The sequence below is a fragment of the Pararge aegeria genome, chromosome 23, assembly GCF_905163445.1.
Source record: "Pararge aegeria chromosome 23, ilParAegt1.1, whole genome shotgun sequence".
Taxonomy (NCBI): Eukaryota; Metazoa; Arthropoda; class Insecta; order Lepidoptera; family Nymphalidae; genus Pararge; species Pararge aegeria.
This window is the reverse complement of record NC_053202.1, coordinates 2,344,041-2,371,629: the sequence shown is the minus strand read 5'-3', so window position 1 is coordinate 2,371,629 and position 27,589 is coordinate 2,344,041. Positions and strand designations below refer to the sequence as shown.

The following is a 27,589-nucleotide window of genomic DNA, read 5'->3' as shown; positions in this document are numbered from 1 at the left end:
TAAGATGGTATGTTTTCATCGGTGGTATAATAGAAAGATACCCATTTTATTTACAGTGAACGCCAACCGATGGACTTACGGAATATGCCGCGACATATCCGACGACAAAACATGCAGTATTGTGTTTAGCAGTTTCGACACGTTAGATAGAGCTGTGTATAATATATACAAACATATTATATATGTAAAAACGTGTTTGAGTGTATACAAATATACAAAGTGTAATGTGTATTGTTAATTGTAGCGTTATATTAAGATGCAAATATTTATATTTTATGTTTGGAATCCATCAATAGCTCCGTATATAACGGGATGAGTTTTTCATATTACATCGACCAACCAGTGAATTTTGAATATCTACAAGATCTGTGAACATTTAAATTTAAATCCGGTATATTAAGAAGCACTCTGCTGGCTCAAGTATGTAGAACTTTTAGGTATAAAGGTTTACTCACGATGTTTTCCTTCACAGTTAAAGCAAGTGAAATTTAAAAGCTTAAAACGGTCCCCCGAAAGGGAAGCTGAAATTTTATTGTCTAGGCTTTCATCATCTCTAAAGTTTACTGTATCACATTTTGAATATTGGTCAAAATATTATAGATCTGACAGATTAAAAGTGACTGCCAATGTAAAGAGATGAAACTTTCGCCGTGTAGATCGATCATTATTTTGAAATTAGTGAGTTTACTTTTGACGTATTATTTCTTCAATGTGAAACTAAGTGTATTGTAAATGTATTGTATCTACCCATTTTATTAGATGTGAGACGGAAATGCTTGCCAGTTAAAAAAAAGATATTTCTGATATTTTATTATCTAGGTCTGGCATTGATATCAAAAACTTTTTAGTTCATCCATTTAAACTCAGTAGCTAAAATATATATATATATATTTTTAATTTTACACTCCCTTTTTGTGACCGTGGTAAAAAGTTGGAATTTTTGTAAATTTTACTTATTTTTTAACTCCCATTTTTTGGGGAATTATATTTTTTTTACGATAATGTAGCTAAATATGTCACGCTTTGTACATTTATTCTGGTTTTATTACTTTTTGGGCTTTTCTTTAATGCGTTTTAAAGATTTTTTGGATATTATGAATTAAAAGCGACTTCTCTGAGGACAATATTTCATATTAAGCTGTAGCTTTTATAAATATAGCTAGAGTAAGTAAGGTTTATAATTAACTCTTTGTATTGTAACTTTTATGCGTGTAGATTGTTAAGTGGCAATTCAAAAAGTAAATAAAAAATAACGTTTTACTCGTTGATACGCTAGCACAAAGCAAAAAATCGTCGAAAAAAAAACATTTGTAAAGTTTACAATTTTAATTGAAATTAGAATCAAAAAACGGACAAGACGGACTAAATTTCAAATAGCGCCATCATTTCCACTTGTTACTTTATGGAAAATGAGCATTCCTTATAATTTAAGTTTAATTTAGACATTTGTTTACAACAGAGCTAACTGAAATGTACAATGTTTTGATGTATTTGACAAGATTAACGTTACAAAGTCTAAGAATTATTATGATTTAATCAGGAAGCAAGGCCCTTATTTTGTTACTATGTGATATTTGACAGGCTACAAAACTGCGATTAGGTAGGTAACATTGTACTTTGTACTTCCTTTGTGCTCAGCAAACAGTACTCTGGTCATAAATTTACCAACAGTTTACATTGTAGGTACAAACCTCAGTACAAGTGGTAAAAAATAGAATATATAACAGTAAAATTATATTCAATTAAAATTATTTATTTAAATTTATATCTACTCAGATATTTTTTGTGGAATTTATAAATTTGTGTTCGGACGTTTCAAGCAAGCTAAGAAAAATTAGAAACCAGCGCTAATGATCAACAAATGCGTGAAACTACTTTCGTGACGTGAATTTAACAAGTCAAAACTCAAAACTGTATTGTTTACTGTATTGCTCTGTATTGCTATTCATTTATTTTTTACAAAAATGGCTGTGCTTTTAGTTTAAAATATACCCAAAGACATTTTGAAGTAATTAATACATTTTCAGATTGTTAATTATTTCTTTAGTATAAAACGGTCGAATTCATTGCACATTTTGCGTAGGTAGAAATTGTATTCTTCTTGATCATGTTCAATAGAGAATCGGATTATTATTCATTTTGTACACTTTCATACATTTTTTACAGCGTTTTACCAAAACGGGCTGTAAAATGTATTTTAAAATTGCCGCGTAAACGGTCTTATCATACCGCGTGACGTCATCTGTGTGTAAATAAAGCGTTAAAATCTTCTAAATAATTGCAATAAGTAATGTTTGATGATTTAAATTTTTGCTGTTCCACTTTTCTATTAAAAATAATTACATAACAAACCTTTTGTAGCTTCTGTAAAAATGTGTTTGTTGTGGAAAATGATTTGTTTTTTTATGTTGTTATGTCTTTTTTCCAGCTGCAGTCACTTCGACCGTGTTTTATCCTAGTTTTTATTTTTATACGAATCTTTTAGATTAAGTTATTAAGTAACTTAAGCCATTTTTTTTGGAATTCAAAGTTATTATAATTAAAATTTGAACATTCCATAAAAAATACTGCCAGTGTGATGAATTAAAAATGTACTATTTGGAAATATTGAACAGAGACAAAGTTAAGACATTAAATGAAAAAAAAATCTCTATGCCAATATTGCCATAATTAAGGGTTTGTATATTTAAACGAATTTATGTGCTCATAATAATAAATATTATTATTAAGTTCCTTTTACAGGCCCGCTATATTAATAAAGGAATACTTTGTAATAAAGAATTATTATTTTCCATATTTTTTTAACGTTTTGATTTACAGTTGTTTAATTAATAAAATGTATCGCAAACTAAGTACTAATTCTAGGATAATATTATCAATTTATGCTTTGAAATACATATATGGGCCATTTTTTCATAGTATCTACTCTGTAATATGTGTTAGAAGTATGAAACAAATTGCAACTATGGTAGAAATTGTCTTGTAATTTGAATCGTTGTTTCTGTTACGCATTGGACGTTGTCTCCCAGACGCAATGTGACAATAATAAATTATTCGAGAATGATGTTTTGATGAATTATTTATTCCCGAGACTTCCAAATCCAAATAAATTATAAACCTTTAATATTATTCTAAAATAAACGAACCAACTCTCTACTGAGTTAGGTAAACTGAAAGTTAAGACATCACCTACGACGTACGCTAGCTCCACAAATTTGCGCAGATTACAGACTGCAAAACAGAGACATATCTTAAATTGCGGTGCACAACTTATAATTATTTATAATATTCGATTGTGCATCTTTTTATATAGCACGTAATCAGTGCCGGATTAACCTCGTAGCAAGAGTAACATGCTACGGGCCCCGCCCGAAAGGGGGCCCCGTATATTTAAACCCACTCAGCCTGTGCGTAAATTTTTGAGTGAACTTATTAAGATGTGGTATGTTGAATTTATTTGATGTCACAAAAACGTGAAACGTTTTAACTTTTCCTGCTAAGACAATTCACGTCAGACACTCGGTACCCGACTATTTCCTTGGCGTTAATAATTCAAAAAATTTCATACGGCAAACGCACAAGCTTTACAAAAAGTTCTACAATGATACCATACTGCCTATGATTATTTTGGCATATTCCAAAAAAACCGTTTATTATTTTTTTTATTTTTGAGATATTCCAAAATTTTACATAACAAGGGCCCTTCTTTCTTTCTAAATTTGCTACGGGCCACGAGCTTGCATAATCTGGCACTGCACGTAATCAAACACTACCGTTACGTTGGTCTTATACAAAGAGAATATAAACACTATGAGTGTAAGATTTTTTCTGATCTGTGGCATAGAGTCGTAGAAGTTGTTTAATAATAGTAATCTGTGATGGTTTGAGACACTTAGCAGTATGGAGGGTAGAGGTAAGGAGAGTCATCTTATATGGGAGAAAAGTTGAAAAAGTGTCCAGTTGTTGCGCTAAATAACAGTTCAAAAATCCTCCACAATGGCGCTGGTGGATGCACAGGTATGGTATGAATGTAGCAATCGTAGATGAATTGAAGTATGCCGAGTTAAAAAATTTAATGTCATTATCGACTAAAGTAGTTAATTATTGAGAATTTCAACAACTTACGTTGTACAAAATATTGTGCTAAATATAACCTTACTTCCTTGTATCTCCATACTTCCTTGTTTATTTTTCAAGCCTACTCTAACAATATTTATATTTGGCGCTTCTTTTAAGAGTTACCCTGATGCAAATGTGGCGCCATCCTAATTTAATACATTTTGACGACACTTTTTCATATACACAGATGACTCTCCTTACCTCTACCCTCCATACTTAGCAGTTAGCACGCAATGCCAAAATTACTTTAGAAAAAAGCAAGCTCAATTCCCAAATGTTTTGAAGATTTCGCACACACACATTTGTCATTGTTAAAACTATTTTTTACGAATTCAGCGAAAATGGTTAAACTGAGGAAAAACAAGCTTAAAGCGCTAAACAAGCTCACCAAAAAGCACAATGCTACACCGACCAACAAGATATTAAAGAAAAAACTAAACCTCGAAAGAAAGGTAACGTTTAAGAAAGAAACTGTACTAAAAGAAACAGTTCACGACGATTCTCTCGTTAAAACTGTAAAAGCCAAGTCTGATATTCTTAAAAGTTTCTCTACAAAGCCTCTAGAAAAGAGTAAAACAGCAGAAAACAATGTCAGAAAACCGAAACATAAACCTGTTGAGAAAAAGAACAAACGTCAGAAAACTCAGGTCTGCGATACTAAATTGATCCTAAGTTTAATGAAGAAAAAGTTTAACAACAGGGGAAAAACCGGTAACACAAATTGAAATTGTATTATTTAGCTGTAGATACTACAGTTCAAAAATATTCAATATATGTATATTGTTTGCATTTTAAACTAAATTTCTAATTTATTTTAACCCAACACATCATTTCACACTGCAAGCCTCAATTTTCTGCATAGATAGCATTGACAGGCATTCATATAAAGTCTGACATAGTTATGCTTCTTGATTGCTTGTACGGCCAAAATAAAGTGTCAGGCTTTTACAAAGCGCAAAAGAGCGAGCGCAGATCTTAGGCTAGTCCTGCTGTTTTTACAAAAATGTCTAGCTAAACTAGTTGGTTGGTATTATGTATAAATAATACAATATTTGATAGTAACATGTTTATTGAGCTAGGTAGCAAAACATGACAGTATGTATATATAAAATAATTAAACTACCCACTTGGTTTTACTTTTGTTAAGAAAAGGTAAACAAATGATGTAGATACTTATATGACAGTTGGTCCGTCTATAAGTTCAAGAACGAACTTGGCAATCTTAAGCAAAGAGATACTTGTAAAGTTGTTCAGTAACATTGGTGACTTTAAATACTGGAAAAGTACCAAATACCCAAGGGTGGTTGGTTTACAGGAATAGTCATATTTGTTTGTTATTTAACACTAAATATTGTCCTTCCTTGTATACTGTGTAAGAATGTGTCTATGTGGTAAATTACTCTGTACAATACAATTTTTTTTACTGCAATTATTTATCCTGGTAAGATCCTGGTACTCTTAGCCTTATACAACACTAGTAGATGTTCACCCTGGAATAATAATCTGCAATTTATTAAATAATCATATACAGAAAGACTGTCTAGTTGAATAGATGCTTGCGCTTTGCATAGCAATGTAAGGAAAAAAGGTTTTTTTGCACAAACTGAAAATGTAACTATATATATTTTTTATCACTTTGTCAAAGTGTTTTAAAGTAAATTAAAAAGAAATATTTTTGTAAATCATTTATTATGATAAGTACATTATTACCTTTATGAAAATATGTATTTTTTTATTACAAGAGAAAATATCAGTTAACTAGGTATCTACTGTGTAAAGCAACGTACAAAATATTTTTTTTTCTGCCTAATTTTTCTAATTACCTTAAGTGATAATGCGAGACAATGGTGCTAATTCTGTTTTGCAGGAATTACATTAAATTTTCGTTTTATGGTTTGCAATTGTACTTTGCATTCACCTACTTAAAGACATGTGGGATGGAGATGAAAAAGGAATGATGGTAATAGCTGGGAATCATCCAAAATTTATTTAATAATACTGCTTTTCCAAAATGCACTCATTGAGAGGCACTGTTAAGACCAGCCCAATTTATTTAGTTTTGATATTTCTGTACAACAGAATTGTCTCAATGTTGTTGTGTACCCTAAATTTCTATTTTGCGGAACTTAGTTTTTGTTCATGAAAAATTTTAGTTTGAAAATGATGATCACGCAGATACATTATAAATTACTTTTTTTATAAATGAGTCTTTTTTTATATAAATGTTTGTGAACTCACCTACCAAACAATATATGAAATCTTGCAATTGAGGAATAATTTTATTGTATAAAAACTGTTAGTTTTAAATTGTATACATTGCCTTGTTATTTAATTGATCCACAAGGAGCATTCCAAAAAAAGGCAAGAGAAATGTCCATGAACTTAAAACTGGTCTAAAGTAACGTTTTCTATTATTTAATTAATGATCCAAAAAGAGCCTAGAGAAATATTTATTTTTTTACTTTTATTCCACAAGTTAGCCCTCGACAGCAATCTCACCTGGCGATAAATGATGATGCATGTCTGAGATGTTAACAGGCTGACCTGTCGGAGAGTATGGCAGTTATATAGACATTGTGCCGGAAAACTAAATCTTTTAGTTTATGTCTTTGTTGTTAGAGTTATAACAACCCTCCCACCAGAGAAATGACTGTAAATTTGAACAATAAAACTGTTCTAAAATATCATCTGGTATTATTTTGAATGATAAATTGGAAATCATGTTTGACTATAAGCGATGTTATATCTTTTACAATGGAACGCAACTAAACACTGACCCTAATCAGAGTTTAACTCATATTGGTTTTGGAATGATGTTTCTAAAGCAGGTATTCCAGATTTTATAGAGTGTGAGAATCAACCGACAAACGGGCCGAGCTAAGGTTGAAATGTTGTTGCTAAATATATATTTTGTGTCATAATATGTACAGTTCTTAACCTAACCTAACTTAAACCATCTTCCCAATACTTTTAAGTGCAAAGCATGTTTTAATGAGAAGAATAAAAACATTTGTTACAATTGTAAAAAAAGTAATTTAAATTTTCAGAAAGGTGAGAAAAAGTTGAATAGGTGTTAGTGTTTATGAAACACGATATTGCTATATTTTTTGTAAGAACAAGTATATGTGTAGATATATAATAAAAACGATAAATACAGTAGCGTTTATTTTATTTCTGACCTTAAATAGCAAAAATATAGGAACTCTTTTTGCAAATAATTAAACAACAAGTTACTAAGCTATAAAGCTGCACTGCTAATAAAAATATAATCAGACCCATTATTGAAGTTATACTTCTTTTGGCGCGTTACGGAAAAATGGTGAGAGTAAATTTTTACAATGTGCGCGCACAACGTCACAGAAAACGGACTAAATAACTTAAACAATACCTTTTTTCTATTGTGTCGTTTTTTCTACAAACGTAGAATAAGGCGAAAGATAACATTTTTGAAAAGATTTTTATCTTGTTACGCCAAGGAAGTATTAACTTCTAACGCGTGTATATAAGTACACACGTGTTTTTTTTTTCAGCATTCTGTAACTCTTGAGATACCCGCAAAGTCCGCGCGGTGAGAATATTCTGGATATACGGAATTACGTTACGTACATATATGCCAAAGGCATAATAAAATACTGACAAAAATCTCGTTTAAATTAATTCGCAGTGCAGGCCAGCTCTTATTTTACAAATGTTTTACGCAAAACAAACTAAAATAGAGTCAATTTCACTCTTTAAATCATTGTTTTTAGCTATACGTAATTCTTATAAGGTATAACAGAATCTTTAAAATAATTATTTAAATATCCTACGACAATACACACATCGCCATCTAGCCCCAAAGTAAGCGTGTAACATTTTTTTAAATGTATAATATAAAATATAAATACCCAGAAACTGAAAAACATTTTCCAGTTGTTGGAATCAAACCCACGGCCTTTGACTTGGAAAGCGGGGTGGCTGCCCACTGCGTCTATCGGCCGTCAAATATATAAGTATAATCCGCTCCATTAAAGAATACATTTATAAAAGGCGGCCAATGTCGTGTCATCTCTTTCGCATAATATACGGGCGTGCGAACATTGTCCGATAGAGAATACACAATAGAGACCTAGGTTTCCGATCCCTGTTCTAAAGTAAATTGCCAGGTATAAAATATTGCAACCTCTTCCCGTATGTACATAACAATTAATTATATGAAAATAAAACGAAATTTTTAAACAAATTAAATATAAGCTTAAGATTTCTTTTATTAATATAAGTTATATTAACTTTATCTTAGAGTCCCGAATATGCTAGGCTATGTGATGATACCACAAATCCAATATGGTGGATATGACAGACAAAAATCCACATAGACAAAGAATATAAATTAAGAATTAATTGAAGTTTAAGGCTTTACTTAAATACTTCCTTATTTTAATAATTGCTTTTTTCATCGTCTTCACAGATGATCCGGTGGGTCGATTGTCATAGTGGCAGAAACAATGTGTGAATCGCAACGCTTTCTGATTGGCTGGCATTATGCCACTATTGGCTAAAATATTCAATTCGAACGAGAGTACCATAATTTCAGCCAATAGCAACAATTGAAATCGTTGCAAATAGATTATTTCATATTCGCATTCGAACCCCAGAGTAATTTAGAAAATTTATATTTCCTATAAGTACATTTCCATAAATATAATATACCATTCTCAAAAATCATGTTATTTCAGCTTTCTAACACTACTATCACAATATACCAAGCAGTATTGCATAAAAAAAAATAGTTTTTTGTATAGAAACTTGTTTTTTTAAATAAACTAAAACTACGTCTTAAATTAACAAGGCAATTGTAATAAGAACATACATACTATATACCGACATGCTAAAGTATCTATTACTTTCTTTTCATTTTAAATAAAAGAACTATATAGTTGAATGTTTGATTTAGTCTAATTTTAGGTGAAAACAAAGTCTGGAAGAAATGCTAAGATCTAAGAACATTTCTTATGAAATTTAAACTTTATTAAATTGTGCGAGTATGCGAAACGCATGCTCACAAACTGGTAAAATTCATTGCTAACCTACGGGGAATCCCCGAAATGCGGTGAGAAAAAATAAAATCAACTAATGAAAATGGGTTCATTTTCATTGTTCGATATTTCGTACGGAAAACATTGATCAACTTAAAAAGGTCAACGAAGAAAGATAATTGTAGTTAACATTATTTTTCTTTATTTACAATTATTTCTTTTCGTTGCCTACAGTTTACACACTGAGATTGTAAAAACTAATAGTAAACTGTGTGTCACTCATTAAAATCTAGTTTTTAAGGTTTTGTTTATCAGAAAAAATGGTTCTAGAACTATTTTATATCTTTGGTGTAGTGTTAGTTAGGAAAGTAAGACTATTTGTAACAATAGAAAAACCACAGTGTTTACTAACTTGTGACGTAATTAGAGATTCAACTTTTAACATATGATGTTTTGTTATTATTATTTTTTAAATACAGTCAAATATCCCTTACTCTTTAGCCTTTACAATCACAGTTTAGTTTTAGTTTATCAATAGTACTTTTTAGTCGATTTGTATTTAGTTGAATTTTAGTCTAAAGGCGCGCGCTGTCGTTCTTAGAACCACGAGGCGCGCAGCATGTCAGCTATAGCGCGCAGCCGCCTCCCTACAAACAAACAAACACTACATAAACAAAAGAGGGTAAAACTGGACAACGGAGAGAAAACACTGACAGACGACTGTAGTAATTCTGGTATTCGCAAGATAATACACAATTCTGTGATACATAAAAATACCAACTCCAAAGGCATCAAATATTGTGAAAATTTACCAAATCAAAAATTTAACTTAACGTGAGCGAAGCCACGGGCAAAAGCTAGTAATATTATAAATGTGATGTGGATGTTTGATACTCAATCGGGCGCTGACACATACTCAAAACGGCTGAACGGATTTCGATGAAATTTGGCACGCATATAGCCTTTGTCACGGAAAATAACATAGGCTACCTTATATTCTGATTCCTTAGGAGTTCACGAGGGAAAATTGAAAACTGTTTACAAGCTAAGCCGCGGGCACAGCTTTGAAATTTGGTATGCGTGTCACCTATGCTATGGAATAGTACATGTGCTTTCTATACCGATCTCTCAAATAGTTGCCGTGGTAGAATTTAGAATTGTTAACGAGCGAAGCTTTTTTTCTGTAGTCCACGCAGACGAAGTTGCGGGCAGAATAAATAAATAAATAAGTAAATAAATATACTACGACAATACACACATCGTCATCTAGCTACAAAGTAAGCGTAGCTTGTGTTATGGGTACTAAGATGAATGATGAATATTTTAATGAATAATATACATATGCAGATAAAAAAAGGCGTTTACACTGAAAAACATTCAAATTCGATAGAACCCCCGGCCTTGGAGTCAGAAAGCAGTCTCGCTGCCCACTGTGGCAGTCGACCTTCAAATGATCTACCTATAAAATGTAATATGTTGAACCAAATTTGATGTCACCCGTCCACCTCGTCTAGTCTACCAACGCTGCGTTTACAGGTGCGAGGTCGCCATTCCAGCACCACCTCAACGACTATTGGTTCCCCGAGCTACGTGCCCCGCCCATTGACACTACAGCTTCATGAGCCACAGTGGCGTGCACTTCATACATGCACAAAGCACTGCATACCCTAAAATTTAAATAAAGCCCGTATAAGAGGAGGATTTTTTCTATTTATGCAATTTTCCTGCTGTATGCATACCCTGTTAAGAAACCCAGTGAACGCCAGTGATGAGCCAACAAGGAGTCGCTGACCGCAAGCGGCACAAAAACTTGGAATTTGGAACTCACTACAAACTATCGATATCCAGAAGTACACGCCTATCGGTTGATACGATGATGAACAAATTTTGATAAAATTTGAATGGCAATAATTACTTTCGATTAAAAAAGATGGCGTTGTTTTATAAAGTACATACTTTCAGTGTCAAACCGATTTGGAACTTTCTTATAAAGAGTTTTAAAAATAGATTAAATGAAAACAAATTTACCATCAACGTCGATAAAGTAAAGCCTCGATGGAAAACAAAATAAAGGGGAACCCAAAAATTAAACAATTAAATTAAAAAACCGTTTTTTTAACTACAATTTTTATTTCCATAGAAGCTTTACTACAATTCGTAAAGGGAACAATAGTCAAAAATAGTTATTATAAAAAGGAAATTAACTACGACTAGTATTGTGCAAACAACATTCCAATTTTAAAACAGTAAACATCTATAAAATTACCTATAGTGTGTAAAATAAACGTTAGCAAATACATTTTTTTTAATTAATTTGAATAGTTAAATAATTTTTGTTTAATATAATTAAACTATAATTTACTATAGGTCTTATTTACATAATATTATTTTCGGAAGTGCACATAGAATCAAGCTCTTTGTGATTTTATTGTTTTTTTTCGGCCATGGATTCAAGTCCTTTAAGGCCTTGATGTGCTGTAGGCTAAACCATAGACAATTAATTTTAAGTATAATATATTATAAACTAACAATAGAAATTTAATTTACTAAACAATTACACAAAAGTAAAGCTGATTACAAATACTCTTTTTTTTTTTAATTTAAATGCAAATATTTGGCTACATTCGATTTTATTGGCACAAAACGAATACTTTAAAGTTTTAACATATCACAGAAATACTATTCAACAACCAGATATTTGCTATATTAATCATAGTTTGATATATTAATTTGTTAATTATAATATAAAGTATGTATGTTAAAGGCTTAAATATATTATATCCCAAGAAGTTTACTTTTAATCTCTACATATTACAGTACAAAGTCGGTTTATATAAACTCCTAAGCCACATAACAGATTTTGATAATCATTTTCACCATCGTTTATATAATTTTTCAGAGATGTTTTATACATAAGTATAATAAAGTATTAAGTGCCGTGGGGTAAATGCAGACCAGAATACAGTATAAAATAGATTTTCACAGTAACTATTATACCGTTACTTACAACATTAAGTCGCATGTTTGTACTATTAACTAAGATTCTTATCAAGGGTGGAAGGGAGTAAGTTGGCACAAAGTGTAATAAAGTTGCATATGCAAATGTGTCATAAAGTTGCATACAAATTGCAGTCGTTTTCCTAAGTAAATTCTTTGAAGTTGCAAATTTCCTATTTAACTGCTTATTATTGTTAATATTTATCTCGGAGCTTTTTAGAACAAATTAGAAGAATAGGTTAAAAAACAGTATAAATAATACATTTAGACTGACTGACTGACCCCCTAAACTAGGAAAGCCCGTGTATTAGGGGGTGCCTACTAAAATTTGTCACAATTATTCAGTCATGTGTTTACAAGTGAAAGTCTTTAAGAAGCCAAGAATACGTCATTGTGACCTACATTTTTAAACATGTCTAATAACTCATTAGTCGTAATTTAATACCTTTTTCATCTTTATTAATATAGGATCTGTAGTTTTTGAGAAAACGGAAACATACACACAAAAATAGATAACTTCTCACGCTGCATGCAAAGCGAATGGACCGCACCAATATGGGTTTAAAAGGGTTGCAAAATGCTACTGCAAGATTTATTTCATCTATGTTTTAGTAAATATTTTATTAGTTTATTTAGTATCAAAGAGACTAAAAGATCTCTACCATTGATTCTAAATATATAAAAAAGTTATAATAAAAGTGTTAATTTTGTTATTGGTATAAAAGTAATAGCATCGTTGTAGTAAAGATAAATTTTGTAGGAAATAGATGCATATATAACAATAGTATATAAATAGATACAAATTGACATATTAATAGAATGTTATCATCAAAAGCAAATAATGATAAAAATTGTAATATGACGCTGTACTGTTTCAATATACCCCTATCGTTAAGTAAAAAAAAAAAAACAGAATATATTAATAATTAATTCTATCCCCATATAAAAGATTACATATACTTCAGTTACTTTTTTCGTAGTTATTCGTTATCAATAAGTTATCGAAGTAAAAAAATAAGTAAAGATTATTAAAAACGATATAACATGTCGACAGAGAAGTTTTTCCTTAAATATAAAAAGTATTTATTAAGATACTCCTTCGAAAATATATACAAAAAACTACTATTTACAATAAAGGCAGAAACACACTTAACGAAACCTCAATACACTACAAACAAGCGTAGCGAAGTAATGTCGGGCGTTTACAGTTTGACTGTGGTTCACAGAAAATATAAAATTTTCGTTTGACTCTACACGCGATACGTTGCTTGTTAAAAGTATGCCTCCTCCCTTATTCTTTAATTTGGCTGAATATGTTTGAGTACTACTTTTAAAAACTACTGACTAACAAGTTATATAGTGGCATGGCACGGGACCACCCCATAATCAGACCTTTGGCCTCACGCTGGTCTCATATAGATTTCATAGAGGTGACTTTATAAAACTAAGCATGTATAGTATTAAAATCCCATGCGCAGCCACTGTTAACGAAATACCAAAATGGAAGACAATAATTACAGAAATACTGGAAAAATCGAAAACAATTATGAGTTATATACTAAAGTACTCCTACTATTTTTTGTGTGCAATTATTTTACATATCTTAAACTACTTAAGACCTCTTTGTTATACAGACCTCGAAATTACTTTACATCGGATATAACATTTAGAATTCAGACCCAAATACCTTAAGTTCTTTTACCATTACAGAGCTTAGATTACTTCAGAACTTCTCTTACACTAGTCTCAAATTATGTTAGACTCCCAATTATTCAAATTCCGATCTGATTACATACATCAAATTACTTCAGTGAACATTTTGCAACTAGGGTCAAATTGTTATATTTCTCATCACAGTTAGACCACCATTTATAACAGACTCAATCTTATTTCAAATTCATCATACAAAAAAACATCAAAACATTTAGAGTCATCGAAGGAAATAATTCGGTATTCGACTGATTAAAACAGTATTATTCTAAATTGACAGTCTATTTGACAAACCTCGAAGTCCTAAAAATAGAGATTAGAATTCTGTTACAAAACTTCAACAAATAAATATTAATACTGCTTTGAGCGATGTTAGTAAGACCCCAGAACTTCAAAGGACTTATCCCCCAAATAATAATACGCGGAAATAGAATATAATACAAACCCTGAAATATTTAATACTTTATTCTTCAATATTGTTCAATAATCATTAAACACCATCTTTGTCTCTTTGAACTTATCTTTTAACAGGCTTCTCACATACAATACCGAGAATATTTTGATTGAGAAAGAATTAAAAAAAAAGACTTAATAATAAGCTATACTAGACCATAGCCTCAGTATCGCTTATAACGTGGATACCATGTTTAGTCAATATAAGTTTAACAATATCATTACAACTTCGCGTCTTATAACTCTTGCCGCTGTCTTTTAATTTAATACTTTTAACTTTGTCACACAACTTACTGACTTCAGACTTACTATTTTTCATATCATCCGGCCTCAACTTCCTTATAGTCGACGAGGTGCAACGTTTTTTATTTACTCTAATATTTTCAATGTGTTCCATGTTACCCTCGCTCACCCTACGCCTATACAAATCGTATTCATCCCTAGACAAGCAACTGTCTAGGGAACCGTGAGTGGTGTCACATATGCTTACCTGTTCGTCTTTGAGTACGTGTTTTGTGACGTCACTGACAATTTTGACAGCTTTTCCCGGTACGTAGGTAGGCGGTACTTTGTCTAGATACGCAATTTTCGGTTTCGGATCCATAGTCGGGCTTATAGAGTCCGTATGAGTTGGTAGTAGGAAGTTCGACTTCTTCGGTCGTTTCACGGTTATGGTCTCATCTATAATAGAAGGTTTGTCTCTTATGGATATGAGGATGTTTTTGAAGTTGGTCTCCTCCGGTGACGTCATGACGATGTCCTGTGGTGATTTCTTGTCGTAGTTCGCTATCATCTCGTTCAGGAAGTTATACTCACTGTCATCCGGGGCAGCGTGGAAATTATTTAAAAAAAAAGTTAAATAAAGGTAAATTCATGTTAAATAAATATACTAAGCCATAGTTATACCTAACAGGAATTTCTATATAATACATTGCTCTAACCAGGTTGCTCTTCCAATAATTTTAAATGACAATGTGAGATGGTGATAACAAAAAAAATACCCGGCTAAGTTTGAGGGCTTCTTAGACCAGGCTGCGTTTGGGCGTTATGACTCTATGACGTCACGAGTGCGGCCATGACACCCGGCGAGCGTATTTGCTTTGATATTTTTTTAAAATATAATTTGCAATTTATCAACAAAATCTTATTTTTTTTTGCAAAAATAAGATATTTTTTGGATATAGGATAATGCTTCCGATCATCATAGGGCAGTTTTTCAAATTAAGTCATCGTGCCTTTTACAGAGAGCGCCATCTAGTTACCAATACTGGGAAACCGTTTTATTACTAGATGGTGCTGTTTAAATCTCAAAATAAATAACAAATAAATAAATATACTACGACATTACACACATCGCCAACCAGCCCCAAAGTAAGGTTAGCTTGTGTAATGTGTACTAACATAGCTGATGAATTTTTTTATGAATATAATACACATAAATATTTAAAATATACAGATAAAAACCCGGACACTGAAAAACAATCATGTTCATCACACAAAAATTTCTCCATTTGTGGGAACAGAACCCACGGTCTTTGACGCAGAAAGCAGGGTCGCTGCCCACTGCGCCAACCGGCTGTCAATAGGCACCCACCCAATTTAGTTGTAGTTTTTTTTTTTTTTAATTCGTCTATTTCAGGACATCTGTCCTCAATGTCATTAACCATACAGTCTATTCTGTAAAAAAAAAAAAAATACTCACGTGACACAAGGCAGTGATCCATACAGCCTGTTCTGTCTTATGTACGCTAGCACGCCGTCATCTGTCAGATACTTGGCGCTCTCACCGCGCCTCAGCAACCGCCGTATGACAGTGGAACTGACTTCGTTCGTTATGTAATTCGTCATTAGAAGCACGTTTTTCTAGAAATTAAGAGGAAAAAATAAATAATTTCTCTTGGTTTTCCTAATCCTAAGGTTGCCTGGAAGAGATCGCTACTAAGCGACAAGGCCGCCCTTTGTATCCTACTTTTTAAGTTTATTTTTTTGTGTACATTGTTTTTTTTTCTATTATTAAAAGGAAAACTCCAAAAAAAAAAATTTAAGCAAACATGAATACAAAGTAATTAACTATATATAGGTATATGTCTAATAGAAGCGGTGATAGCCCAGTGGGTAGGACTTCGACTTCACTTTCGGGGGTTCGAATCCTAGCACGCTCCTCTAACTTTTCTTGGTTATGTGCGTTTAAAGCAATTAAAATATAACTTGCTTCAACGGCGAAGAAAAATATCGTGAGGACACCTGCATGCCTGAAAGTTCTGCATAATTTTCTTGAAAGTGTGTGGAGTCCACCAATCCGTAATGGGCCAGCGTGGTGGACTTAACCCCATCTCATTGTGGGAGGAGACATTATAATGGGTTGATATGATGATGATGATGGTGATAAGTAATTAGTGTAGTAGCTAGTGTGTTTGCGTTGGTGTGTATTTTTGTATACGTGTGCGTGTGATTTTGTGTTTATGTGTGTTTGCAGATGCTTCTGTGCGTTTGTGTGGGCCCGAGCGCGTGCTTGAGAGGGTGTGTGTCTACAGCTCCGTGTTCTTGTTTGCGCATGTGTGTGTGTGTGTGTGTGTGTGTGTGTGTGTGTGTGTGTGTGTGTGTGTGTGTGTGTTGCGAGTAAGTGCGCGCGCGCGGATGCGTGTGGATGCGTGTATGCCATCAAGCAATATCTGGAGTCAGTGCCCGTGAGATATGTAGCACTTTATGACAAATACTTCTGTCACTATATAACAGTGTATTAAGCTATATATATATATATTGGCAATGGGCAGGGCACATAGTTCGGAGAACCGATGGACGTTGGGTTAGGTCTTAAGGTCTTAAGGTGCTGGAATGGCGACCCCGCACCGGTAAACGCAGCGTAGGTCGGTCCCCAACGAGGTGGACAGATAACATCAGGCGAGTAGCTGGGAGCCGCTGGAGACAAGCGGCCCAGGACCGTGTATTGTGGAACTCTGGACAAAGACCTATGTCCAGCAGTGGACCGCAATTGGTTGAAATGATGATGATGATGATGAGGTTCTTCGGGTATATTTGGCGACATAGATAAGAAAGGCAAAAAAGAGTGCAAAGAAAAAGAAAAGAAAAAAATTCTCACCCTATGTTTGTAGAGCATGTCCGATTCGTATATGAACCGGCCGGGGTCGCTTCCTGCACGGGACACCACCACTAAGCCATGGCGACCCACTATTGTTGCTATCTGAAATTGAATACATTAAAATAATTACTATTACGTTTTTTGTATTTTATTTGACTACAAATTAGCACTTGAACGAAATCTGTCCAGGTGGTGAGTCACGATGCAGTCTTAGATTTTAGAGTATTATGAAAATTAAGCTTAATTTGCTATACTCCGCGAAAAGCAGGAGAATCTGTATGCTGTAATTAATAATTACTTCTGTAGCGGTCTCCACATTACATAACTAGATGGCGCTACAAAAATCCAGCATCGCGGTAGCGAAGTGTTCACGAAGAATGCCTATATATACAACTTCCAAAAATGAATGTTCGGACCTCGGTCCCCGAGCACGATCACCCGCTCGGAGGAAGATCTTCCTATTGTTACGGTCGAGCGTATCACCACAGCTCCTGTACACTTCAATCCTTATATAACAGATCTTCGTCTACGAATTTTCGCTCCGAAACCGGAGCATCCTCATGACATGTTGACTTTACAATTATTCATTGTAAAGATCTGTTCGGTGTGGAGTATAAGGATTGAAAAAATTATTAATTACACCATACAGATTCTCCTGCTTTTCGAGGAGTGTAGCAAATTAAGCTTAATTTTCATAATATATCGTAGATTTCCGCAAAGTAACGCCTGCTTCTATCCAATATAAAATGGTAGCGGGTTAACCTGTTAAGGCGTATGGCAGTTTCATTAATCGATGCTTTCCGATATCGTACCGGAACGTTTAATCGCGGGGCGTCACGTATTTGTTGGTAGGGTGGTAACTAGCCACGACCAAAGTATCCAACCAGACCAGACAAAAGTCAGAAATTAGAAATTCCTAAATAGGTGTGATGACAGTTACAAAGAATCGCTAAAATGTTGTAATTATCTAATGATATATGAAAAAAATATTTTTATATTGGAGATTGGTGTTGGTTTTTAAAAAAATAAAACAGCAAAATCTAGCAATCCGCCATGACAGGTGAAACGGCGAATTCAAAATGATGACGTCACGTCTATGTAAACATAACTTCGTACCGCTTGAACTGCGAAAATCTCTGCGTATTTCAAGTTTTTGTGGTTACATACTATAAGTTGTCAAGTTTTTTGTTATAAATACCAAAATCAATAATCTTTAGTTAAAGAACTTATTTGTTTTTTAATAATAAATTTGGTGGTATTTCTAAAATTTTTTTAATAGCTAGATATAAATTATTATTATTATTATTTTTGTATAATTTATTCGGTAATTTATTTTAAAAATTATAAACTTTGGTCGTGTATTATTTTTTGTAATATCGTAACATTGTTTTTTTTTTTTTTTAAACTTAATTTACAAATGGTTGAACCAATTCATGCAATAATAAAAAAAATATTATTGACATAATTACAGATTTGTATGACATTCAGAAAGTGTACAGTTGGTACCTACTTTGAAATAAAATATTTGATTTGATATAATTTGCCGATGACGTCACGAGTGCGGCCATGACGATGCGATGCATTTTCGCGGGTTTTTTATTTAAAATTGTAACTTGCTTTTTATATCAACAAAACCTTTAATGTCTGAAGATATATGAAATAAGATATTTTTTGGATAAAGTAGATACTTCCGAACATCATATGGCAGTTTTTCAAAATTAGACGGGATTTAGACAAGGGGATATAATTACCGTGTCCACCTGCTGAAGCACGGGATCATGGATTAGGGGAAGTTTACCCCAGATTATTATTAAACATATATTATTTGGATATTAGGTATTCCCTTTTGTGCGGCAATGCTCTGAGAGTTGATATAATAATATAGTCTTTGTGAGACAAAATATTACTCTATATAAACAAAAAGCTGATGTTCGACTCGACTTATCAGAAACGGACATAAATTAGTGATATCTGCATATCGTCTGCGAAAGGTGCAGAACTCCTTTGTGGGGTTGAGTAAACGCTTTTACAGCATGATTCCTAAGGTAATTCTTGACCTACCAATACATACATTTAAAAATGTGTAAAAACACATCTAGTACAGCGAGGTTACTATACATTTGATGAATTCCGCAATGACAAGGTAGATTGGAAGCAGCCAGCCTCGCTCTCATCTCCCGCAAGATAGAAAAATGATTGTAAATGTTGATGTTGGAAAAGAGCAACTACTGAGTTTCTTGCCGGCTCTTCTCGGTAGAATCTGCTGTCCGAACCGGTGGTAGAGTCACTACCAACATACATACTTGACGTTTCAAAAGTGCTTATAAAGTAGGCCTACTTGAAATAAATGAATTTGAAATTGAATTTGATAAAGATGTGGGAAAGATAATTTTTTATCCTTTCCCCGGGGAGATAATTGTCTCATGCACACGCTAGTCGTGCTAACTGGGATATGACCTGGAATTTTTAAACAACCACAGTGTCTTGGGAGTCTAACGTATATCATGTGGGGAATTACCGCAGGCTCTTCAAACTCTCCAAAACTCTTCTTCTCAAACTCTTCCTGGCAGAGCCCCATTCCGAGGCTCGCCAACAAACCCGCGTTACGCTGTTAAAATCATTAGGGTTAATCAGCTACACACAATCCAAAAAAAAAAACCGCAGGCGTTTCAAAAGTACAGATCAGCAAGACTCACGTCTTCGTCCGACCACAGGCCGGGTGTGGCGAAGGACTCCAAGAGGTCAGCGCCGCACAGTAGTTTCACAGTGACGGTATCGTCGAAATTCCCGTTTAGCTTCTCAGTCAAGTCGTCCGGTTCATCTATGCTGTTGACGTTGAGCACGTCGTCCGGGAGCCAGGACGGCGCGTCCGAGCTCTTGTTCAGCTGGGATAAGTGCATGTTTATAGTATCCTGAAACAATACTTTGGTAGTAAGCATTACAAAAACGTATCAGTTGGTATATAGGAGCACGATGAGTGTAGCACCACATTATCGAACTAGATGGCGCCACAAAAATCCTGCGTCGCGCTAGCGAAGTGTTCACAAAAATTCACTATATATACAACTTCCAAAGATGAAAGTTCGGACCTCCCAGAGCACCATCACCAACTCGGAGGAAGATCTTCCTATTGTTACGGTCGAGCTTATCACCACAGCTCCCGTGCAATGGGTAACATAAAGTATTTATATTATTTTAGACGGCTGATTGGCGCAGTGGGTAGCGACCCTGCTTTCTGAGTCAAGGCAGTGGGTTCTATTCCCACAACTAGCAAATATTAGTACCTATTATAAGTATTCATTTATATTATACATAAAAATATTCATCAGTCAACTTAGTACCCATAACACAAGCTACGCTTACTTTGGAGTTAGATGGCGATGTGAGTATAGTTGTAGCATATTTATGTATTATTTACTAGCTTCTGCCCGCGACTTCGTCTGCGTGGACTTCAGAATTGGGTCTAAAGCTTCGCTCGTTAACAATTTTTAATCCTACCACGGGAACTATTTGTGAGATCGGTATAGAAATGTCTACATGTCCATTTCCAAAGCGTAGGTGACATGCATATAAAATTTCAAAGCTGTGTGCCCGGGGCTTTGCTTGTATACAATTCTCCCTCGGGAATTTCTTAAGGAATCGGGATAAAAGGTAGCCTATGTTCTTTTCCATGTCAAAGGCTACATACATGCCAAATCTCATCCAAATCCGTTAAGCCATTTTTGCGTGATTGAGTGACAAACATCCACACTTTCACATTTACAATATTAGTAGGATATTAGGATTTATTGACACAAATACTTATAGTATACAGATAGACACCCAGACCCTGAATAACATTCATGTTCATCACACAAACATTTTCCAGTTGAGGGAATCGAACCCACAGCGTTTGAACCAAAAACCCACTGCGCCAATATGCTTTCAAGTAAATAAATAAATAAACTACGACAGTACACAACATCGCTATCTAGCCCCTAAGTAAGCGTAGCTAGTGTTATAGGTACTAAGATAGGTGATGAATATTTTTATGAATATAATACACATAAATAACATTTTTCCAGTTGTGGGAATCGAACCCACAGCCTTTTAACCAATAAGCAGGGTCACTACCCACTGCGCCAATATGCTTTCAAGTAAGTTTAAATATCATTGGCATTCGTATAATTCATGCCAAGGTCAGTTCAATAGTTAGGTATTTCAGTGTCAGTTACGATCTAGCCCCGAGGTAAAATAATCTTATAACCTTACAACGGCCTTCAATGTTGTCCTTCGTGCAATATCGATTCGACGACTCACGAATGCATTCCGAATGCTATTTTAATATACGCTTTTTATATTTAAAAACGCGTTAAAAGCATATTATCTTGCTCTTTGATGACGACTTTCAGCAGGGCTAGCACAGGTAGGAGATAAAAATTATATCCCCCGATTATATACCCTGACAGGGGATATAATTAGCGTGTCCACCTGCTAAAGCACGGGAACATTTTATCTTTTCCCGGGGGATATAATTGTCCCCTACTTCTATGCTAGCCGTGCTGTAGGTACCAAGTTTATTTTTAATTTTCAAGTTTATGTTTATTTTTAAATACAACGTAATAAGAGTATACAACGCGTAACACAATAACGAAACAATATTGAACTACGCATAAGTATATTTTAAAAGAAATCAAAATGTAAAAATATAAAATCAAAAGAAGCATGTTTATTTTTCTATACAAATTAATCAAAAATTAATTAATTAATAAATTATTTAAAAGATAGAAAACAGCTTGTTGAAATATCAAGGCTAAATGAGAAACAGGTATTGACGAAGTTTTGCTCAGAGCTTGAAATAAATTCCTTTGGTGTACCGCAGGGTAGTGTTCTTGGGCCACTCCTATTTCTGATATACATCAACGATCTTCCTGATTGCACTAAACATAAATGTGTTATGTTTGCAGATGACGTGTCTGTTATAGTACCATGTAAACAAAAAACTGACAATTCACCAGAAATAAGTAAAGTTCTAGATGACATACATGAATGGCTTCTATATAATAATCTAAATTTAAATTTAAAAAAAACTAAATTTATGACATTTAGAAATAGAAAAATGACTATAAACCATAATACTGTGACATGTGCTAATGGGTATGCAATTAGACGAATTTTGTACTTGGAGAGCTAATATTGAAACTATATGCACTAAAACCAATAAGTTTGTATTTGCTCTCAGAAGAATTTCAAAAATTGCTAATCAAAGTACAGCATTACTGGCATATCATGGGTACGTTGCATCCAGTATGCGGTACGGTATTATGCTTTGGGGAAATGCTTCCGAGGTCAATAGAATATTTTTAATACAAAAGAAGTGTATTCGGGCCATATGCAACAAAGGTCCTATGCAATCATGCAAGCCGCTCTTTAAATCTCTCAAATTACTAACGCTGCCAGGTATCTACATTTTAGAATCAGCATGCTTCGTAAAAAGGTACAGAAGTGATTTTTTTGAAATATGCGGAAATATTGTACCTTTCAATACCCGTTACCGAAATAAAATATTCTACCCGCGATGTAACACAGCACTCGGTTCTAAAAGTTGTTATCATAATATGATTTTGATTTACAACAAATTGTCTATAGCTATTAAAGATTTGCCATTTTTGAAATTCAAGGCAAAATTACGTGACTGGTTGGTTGATAAATGCTATTACTCGGTAAAGGAGTTCTTGGATAATAAAATATTTAATTATTAGTTTAGTTATTTTTTACTTGACATTCCATGTTTATTGTTCCATACAGTAAAATTAATGAAATTTTATTATATTCAGCCGATTATTTTGATTTTATTGATTATGATGTTTTATTAATTATTAAATAAATGAATTTGTTTAAATTAAGATTTGCATGTCATATATTATGACTAAACATGTATACCTACAATGTTTTATGCAAATAAAAGGATTTGATTTGATTTGATTTGAAAAATATTCTAAGTGTTTACTTATGACAATCCTATTGAAGATAAAAGACCGATAAGTACTACCTAAGCTACGCGACGCGTAACTCATAAAGTGACCTCAGAGAGTAATAGAGTGATGTTGTCCTAATCCTAAGGTTGCCTGGCAGAGGATTTGCCTGAGAGTGGTGTACAAAAAATAGTTAAATAAATAAATAAATACGCGTAATAATATAATTTTCCAACTCCGTTGCCGCTTCTGCTTCGCGACTCATTGGGTTATTGTGGTAACTCTGCCTCTTCTACGGATCTACTCATTCCTGATTAGATCACGTAGAGATATTACTCTCTCCATCGCTCGCTCAGTGACTCTGAGTTTTTCTATGAGACAAATAGTTAGCGACCACATTTCAGTGCCATAAGTCACCACCTTGCATTCAGGCACTGAGGTAATTTGGAATCCAGAAGCTTAAAGACGCAGCGGTAAACCGCTTTGGGGTGAAAACATCTCCCTGACGCCCTCGTTAGCAATAAGACCGCATTTGATACAACTGTATATGTTTCTCTGTCTGTACTTCATGAACGCGATAGTTAGACCGTTGACCGTTAGAATTTAACAGGGGCTTGCATTTTCGCAGTTCTTATGGATAATGGTGCAAAACTGTTTGTATGCGAGTCTGTCTTGCACATGGCAGGTATTTATTTCTACTATTGTGTATTGCTTCCATGTAAGGGGAATAAAGTTTTCTAGATAAATTAAAGAACATTACTTGATGGTACTGCAATGATAGTTTGGTCCGTGTCCAACCAGACTGTTGGGTCTCCCACTCGGAAACCTTGATCCAGCCAGACGACCTTAAAGCCAACTTGAGCATTGCTATCCTAGAATAAAATGAATGATGTTTTAATATCTATAGTTTATACTCAAAATGAATGCAAAAAAGTGTACCTAGTTACCATTGGCGTGCATATAGGGTATGCACAGGGTATGCAGATTATATAATATGAAGAAAATCTCCAGTGAGAGTTATAAAAAATTTAAGGATAGACATTGTAAGAGTTATAAAAAGCCTACACTTAAGTATTTATAACTCGTACTGGAGATTTTCTTCATTTTATATCATCTGCATACCCTGTGCATACCCTCTATGCGCGCCACAGCTAGTTACAGTTGCACCATGTCTATCAAATCTAGATTCAGCTTTTGAAGAATGTAAAATAGTTTTATAAATAAAATAAGCATTTTCCAATAATTAAATTAAATTATTATTTTCACTATAATTAAAGTACAAAATGGATCTGTTCCTTTTGAATTTTTTGGCAGCCGCAGTGGGCAGCAACCCTGCTTTTTGCGTCCAAGGCTGTGGGTTCGATTCCCACAACTGCAAAAAGGTTTGCATGAAGAACATGAATGTTTATAAGTGTCCGGGTGTTTATCTGTATATTATAAGTATTTATGTGTATTATATTCATAAAAAAATTCATCAGCTATCATAGTACCCATAACACAAGCAGTGGCGTGCATAGAGGGTATGCACAGGTTATCAAAATTAAGCTTAATTTGCTATACTCCGCGAAAAGCAGGAGAATCTGTGTGGTGTAATTTATAATTTCTTCAATCCTTATACCCCACACCAAACAGATCTTCGGCAATATAACCTCTACGCACGTTTCGCTCCGAAACCGGAGCATCATCAGGAGATGTTGACTTTACAATGAATAATTGTTGACTTAACAATGAGTGCGTAGAGGGTATATTGCCGAAGATCTGTTTGGTGTGGGGTATAAGGATTGAAGAAATTATAAATTACACCACACAGATTCTCCTGCTTTTCGCGGAGTATAGCAAATTAAGCTTAATTTTGATAATATATCATGGATTTCCGCAAAGTAACGCCTGCTTCTATCCAATATGGTATGCACAGGGTATGCCGATGATATAAATGAAGAAAACTCCAGTACGAATTTAAATAATTAAGAGTAGGTTTATTATAACTCTTATAAAGCCTATCCTTAAGTTATCTGTCATCTGTCACACCACTGAACACAAGCTATGCTTACTTTAGAGATAGACAGCGATGGTGATGTGTGTATTGTTGTAGTACATTTATATTTATAATTACTACCCACCTTAGGACATTTATCTTCAAAAACTGAAACATGAACTTCAAGATGACAACGGTAGAATGAGTAAGATTGACATTGGTTTACCTTCACCTCATAAGGTAGGAGAGTGGCGGGAGGCACTTACACACACGCTATAATAAACAAATCAAGATTTTACCTGTGATGTGCGACCACCAGATCCTTCTTTCCATAAGCATCGTGTACTGGAGATACGATGCCACCAACAATAGTCCCTAAACCCATTGAATGTATATAATCTCTTGCTATTTCTGAAAAAGAAATAAATATACTAGAACTTTACTATGAATCTAGTAGTACAGCTTTATTGACAGAGCTTGTGTGAAGAACTACCAACATGCTTATTTGTGGTACCAAGCAGAGTAGCATATTGTTGGATGTATTCCTGGCATGCCCTGCGAAGTGTTGCTCTGTATAGGACATCGTTTTCCACTTATTTATAACAGACTTAAATGATAATTATATTTTTACAGGATAATTTTGAAACCACTGCAGATTTTTTTTGGTGGTTCGGTATTGGTTATAGAACATATTTCCACTAAATTTTTCATTTTATTTTTGCCAAGTCTGAGCATAAATTAAGCAAATCATGGCTTCTCGTAATACTAGGTATCTACCTAAATAGATAATCCACCCACTTCCATCTTAGGCTGTATCATAACCTACCACCAGGTGAGATTGCAGTCACAGGCTAACTTGTAGTGGATTAGAAAAATACATCGTATGGTATAGGCATTAATAGGTAAGTAATGGGTTTTACAATTTTAATTGTTTAAGTTATTATTATGCTTTATTTTATGGAATTACCGCTGCGAAGATTGAAAGTTAACAGCTGAGAGCTATTTCAGGGTGGCCATAATTATCTTTTCTGGGGACTAATCTTTTGTAACAGTTAATTTCTATATTGTATGTATGTTCATAAATTTGATTCATATATAACATATTAAAATATCCGCACTGAAAAAAAAATGATCCTGTACAGTTCTATAAAAATATAAAAAACAAGACAGATCAGATACCATAAACCCATGTATAATCTACTTATTTTATACCTACTATAACTGAATATACGATGGAAAGAAAATTAATATCTTAGTAAATATAATAATAAGAACATATGGCTTTCAGCTCTCAGAGGTAAAAGCAAAACAAAACAAATAGGGATATTCTGTCATGCATACCAGAAAAACTCTACACATAACAATATTAAACGCAATTGCCGCGAAAGATAATCCTTGAGTCAGGACTATGTAATTCTGCGATTTTAAAGATATATCAAATATCGTCAACATATATAAATACTATTTCTCTTATTACTATTTACAGTAAATAATATATTTAAAAAACATTTAACACTTTTTTATGCACTTAAGAGAATAGTGAATAAAATACTTACCGAACATACGCAAATGCATAAACGTTGGTGGGCTAAAGCTCCCGCAAGCCATTAATATTATCTTTCCTTGGGACATTTTTAACACTTATTCAAGAATTTGTTTTTAGGAAAAAACATGAAATATTATTTATTTTCAGTGAGTAGTTAACATTACAAAATTACGATCCGTAAGTTGATCGCTGCTACAGAAAATAAATTTGGCAAAATTCAAGCTAAATCTGACAGTTCGCAATTTTTTTCAATATCTCTGGAATTTTTTTTTTACTCGTCCTAGTTATGGAGGGTAGAGGTAAGGAGAGTCATTATGGAGGGTAGAGGTAAGGAGAGTCATCTTATATGGGAGAAAAGTTGAAAAAGTGTCCAGTTGTTGCGCTAAATAACAGTTCAAAAATCCTCCACAATGGCGCTGGTGGATGCACAGGGTATGGTATGAATGTAGCAATCGTAGATGAATTGAAGTATGCCGAGTTAAAAAATTTAATGTCATTATCGACTAAAGTAGTTAATTATTGAGAATTTCAACAACTTACATTGTACAAAATATTGTGGTAAATATAACCTTACTTCCTTATATCTCCATACTTCCTTGTTTATTTTTCAAGCCTACTCTAACAATATTTATATTTGGCGCTTCTTTTAAGAGTTACCCTGATGCAAATGTGGCGCCATCCTAGTTTAATACATTTTGACGACACTTTTTCATATACACA

At 33.7% G+C, this 27,589-nt stretch overlaps 2 protein-coding genes across 5 annotated transcripts in view; one reads left to right on the top strand and one right to left on the bottom strand.

The window, feature by feature from the left end:
* LOC120634391 (Y+L amino acid transporter 2) overlaps positions 1-824 on the top strand; it is a 46,484-nt gene extending 45,660 nt beyond the window's left edge. For both annotated transcript variants that reach the window (XM_039904917.1, XM_039904918.1), the window contains exon 13: positions 57-824. In XM_039904917.1, coding sequence (XP_039760851.1) covers positions 57-59 — 3 coding nt within the window. In that variant the 3' untranslated portion in view covers positions 60-824. The remainder of the gene's footprint in view (positions 1-56) is intronic.
* A 7,738-nt stretch (positions 825-8,562) lies between these two features.
* On the bottom strand, positions 8,563-27,096 carry LOC120634251 (nicotinamide/nicotinic acid mononucleotide adenylyltransferase 1). Of its 3 annotated transcripts, XM_039904729.1 has the most exons (8): positions 26,880-27,096; positions 25,623-25,734; positions 24,109-24,220; positions 20,091-20,306; positions 17,395-17,496; positions 15,997-16,157; positions 14,785-15,109; positions 8,563-9,781 (listed from the first exon to the last, which is right to left on the bottom strand). In XM_039904729.1, the coding sequence occupies exons 1-8, from the start codon at positions 26,953-26,955 to the stop codon at positions 9,761-9,763; spliced, it is 1,125 nt and encodes a 374-aa protein (XP_039760663.1). In that variant the 5' UTR covers positions 26,956-27,096; the 3' UTR covers positions 8,563-9,760. The 3 variants fall into 3 exon arrangements, with proteins under 3 accessions (XP_039760663.1, XP_039760664.1, XP_039760662.1); XM_039904730.1 differs by lacking the exon at positions 14,785-15,109 and having other exon boundaries at positions 26,880-27,095; XM_039904728.1 differs by lacking the exon at positions 8,563-9,781 and having other exon boundaries at positions 13,210-15,109.
* Positions 27,097-27,589: the final 493 nt, after the last annotated feature.

What these genes read in the sequence shown, in the direction of transcription:
- LOC120634251 (XM_039904728.1), bottom strand. Translation starts at nt 26,955, where the DNA reads ATGTCCCAAGGAAAGATAATATTAATGGCTTGCGGGAGCTTTAGCCCA. An exon ending in GCCTGTGGTCGGACGAAGAC is followed by an intron (nt 17,497 to 20,090) that starts GTGAGTCTTGCT and finishes ATTCAATTTCAG; the next exon opens with ATAGCAACAATAGTGGGTCG. An exon ending in ACATGCTCTACAAACATAGG is followed by an intron (nt 16,158 to 17,394) that starts GTGAGAATTTTT and finishes CTTAATTTCTAG; the next exon opens with AAAAACGTGCTTCTAATGAC.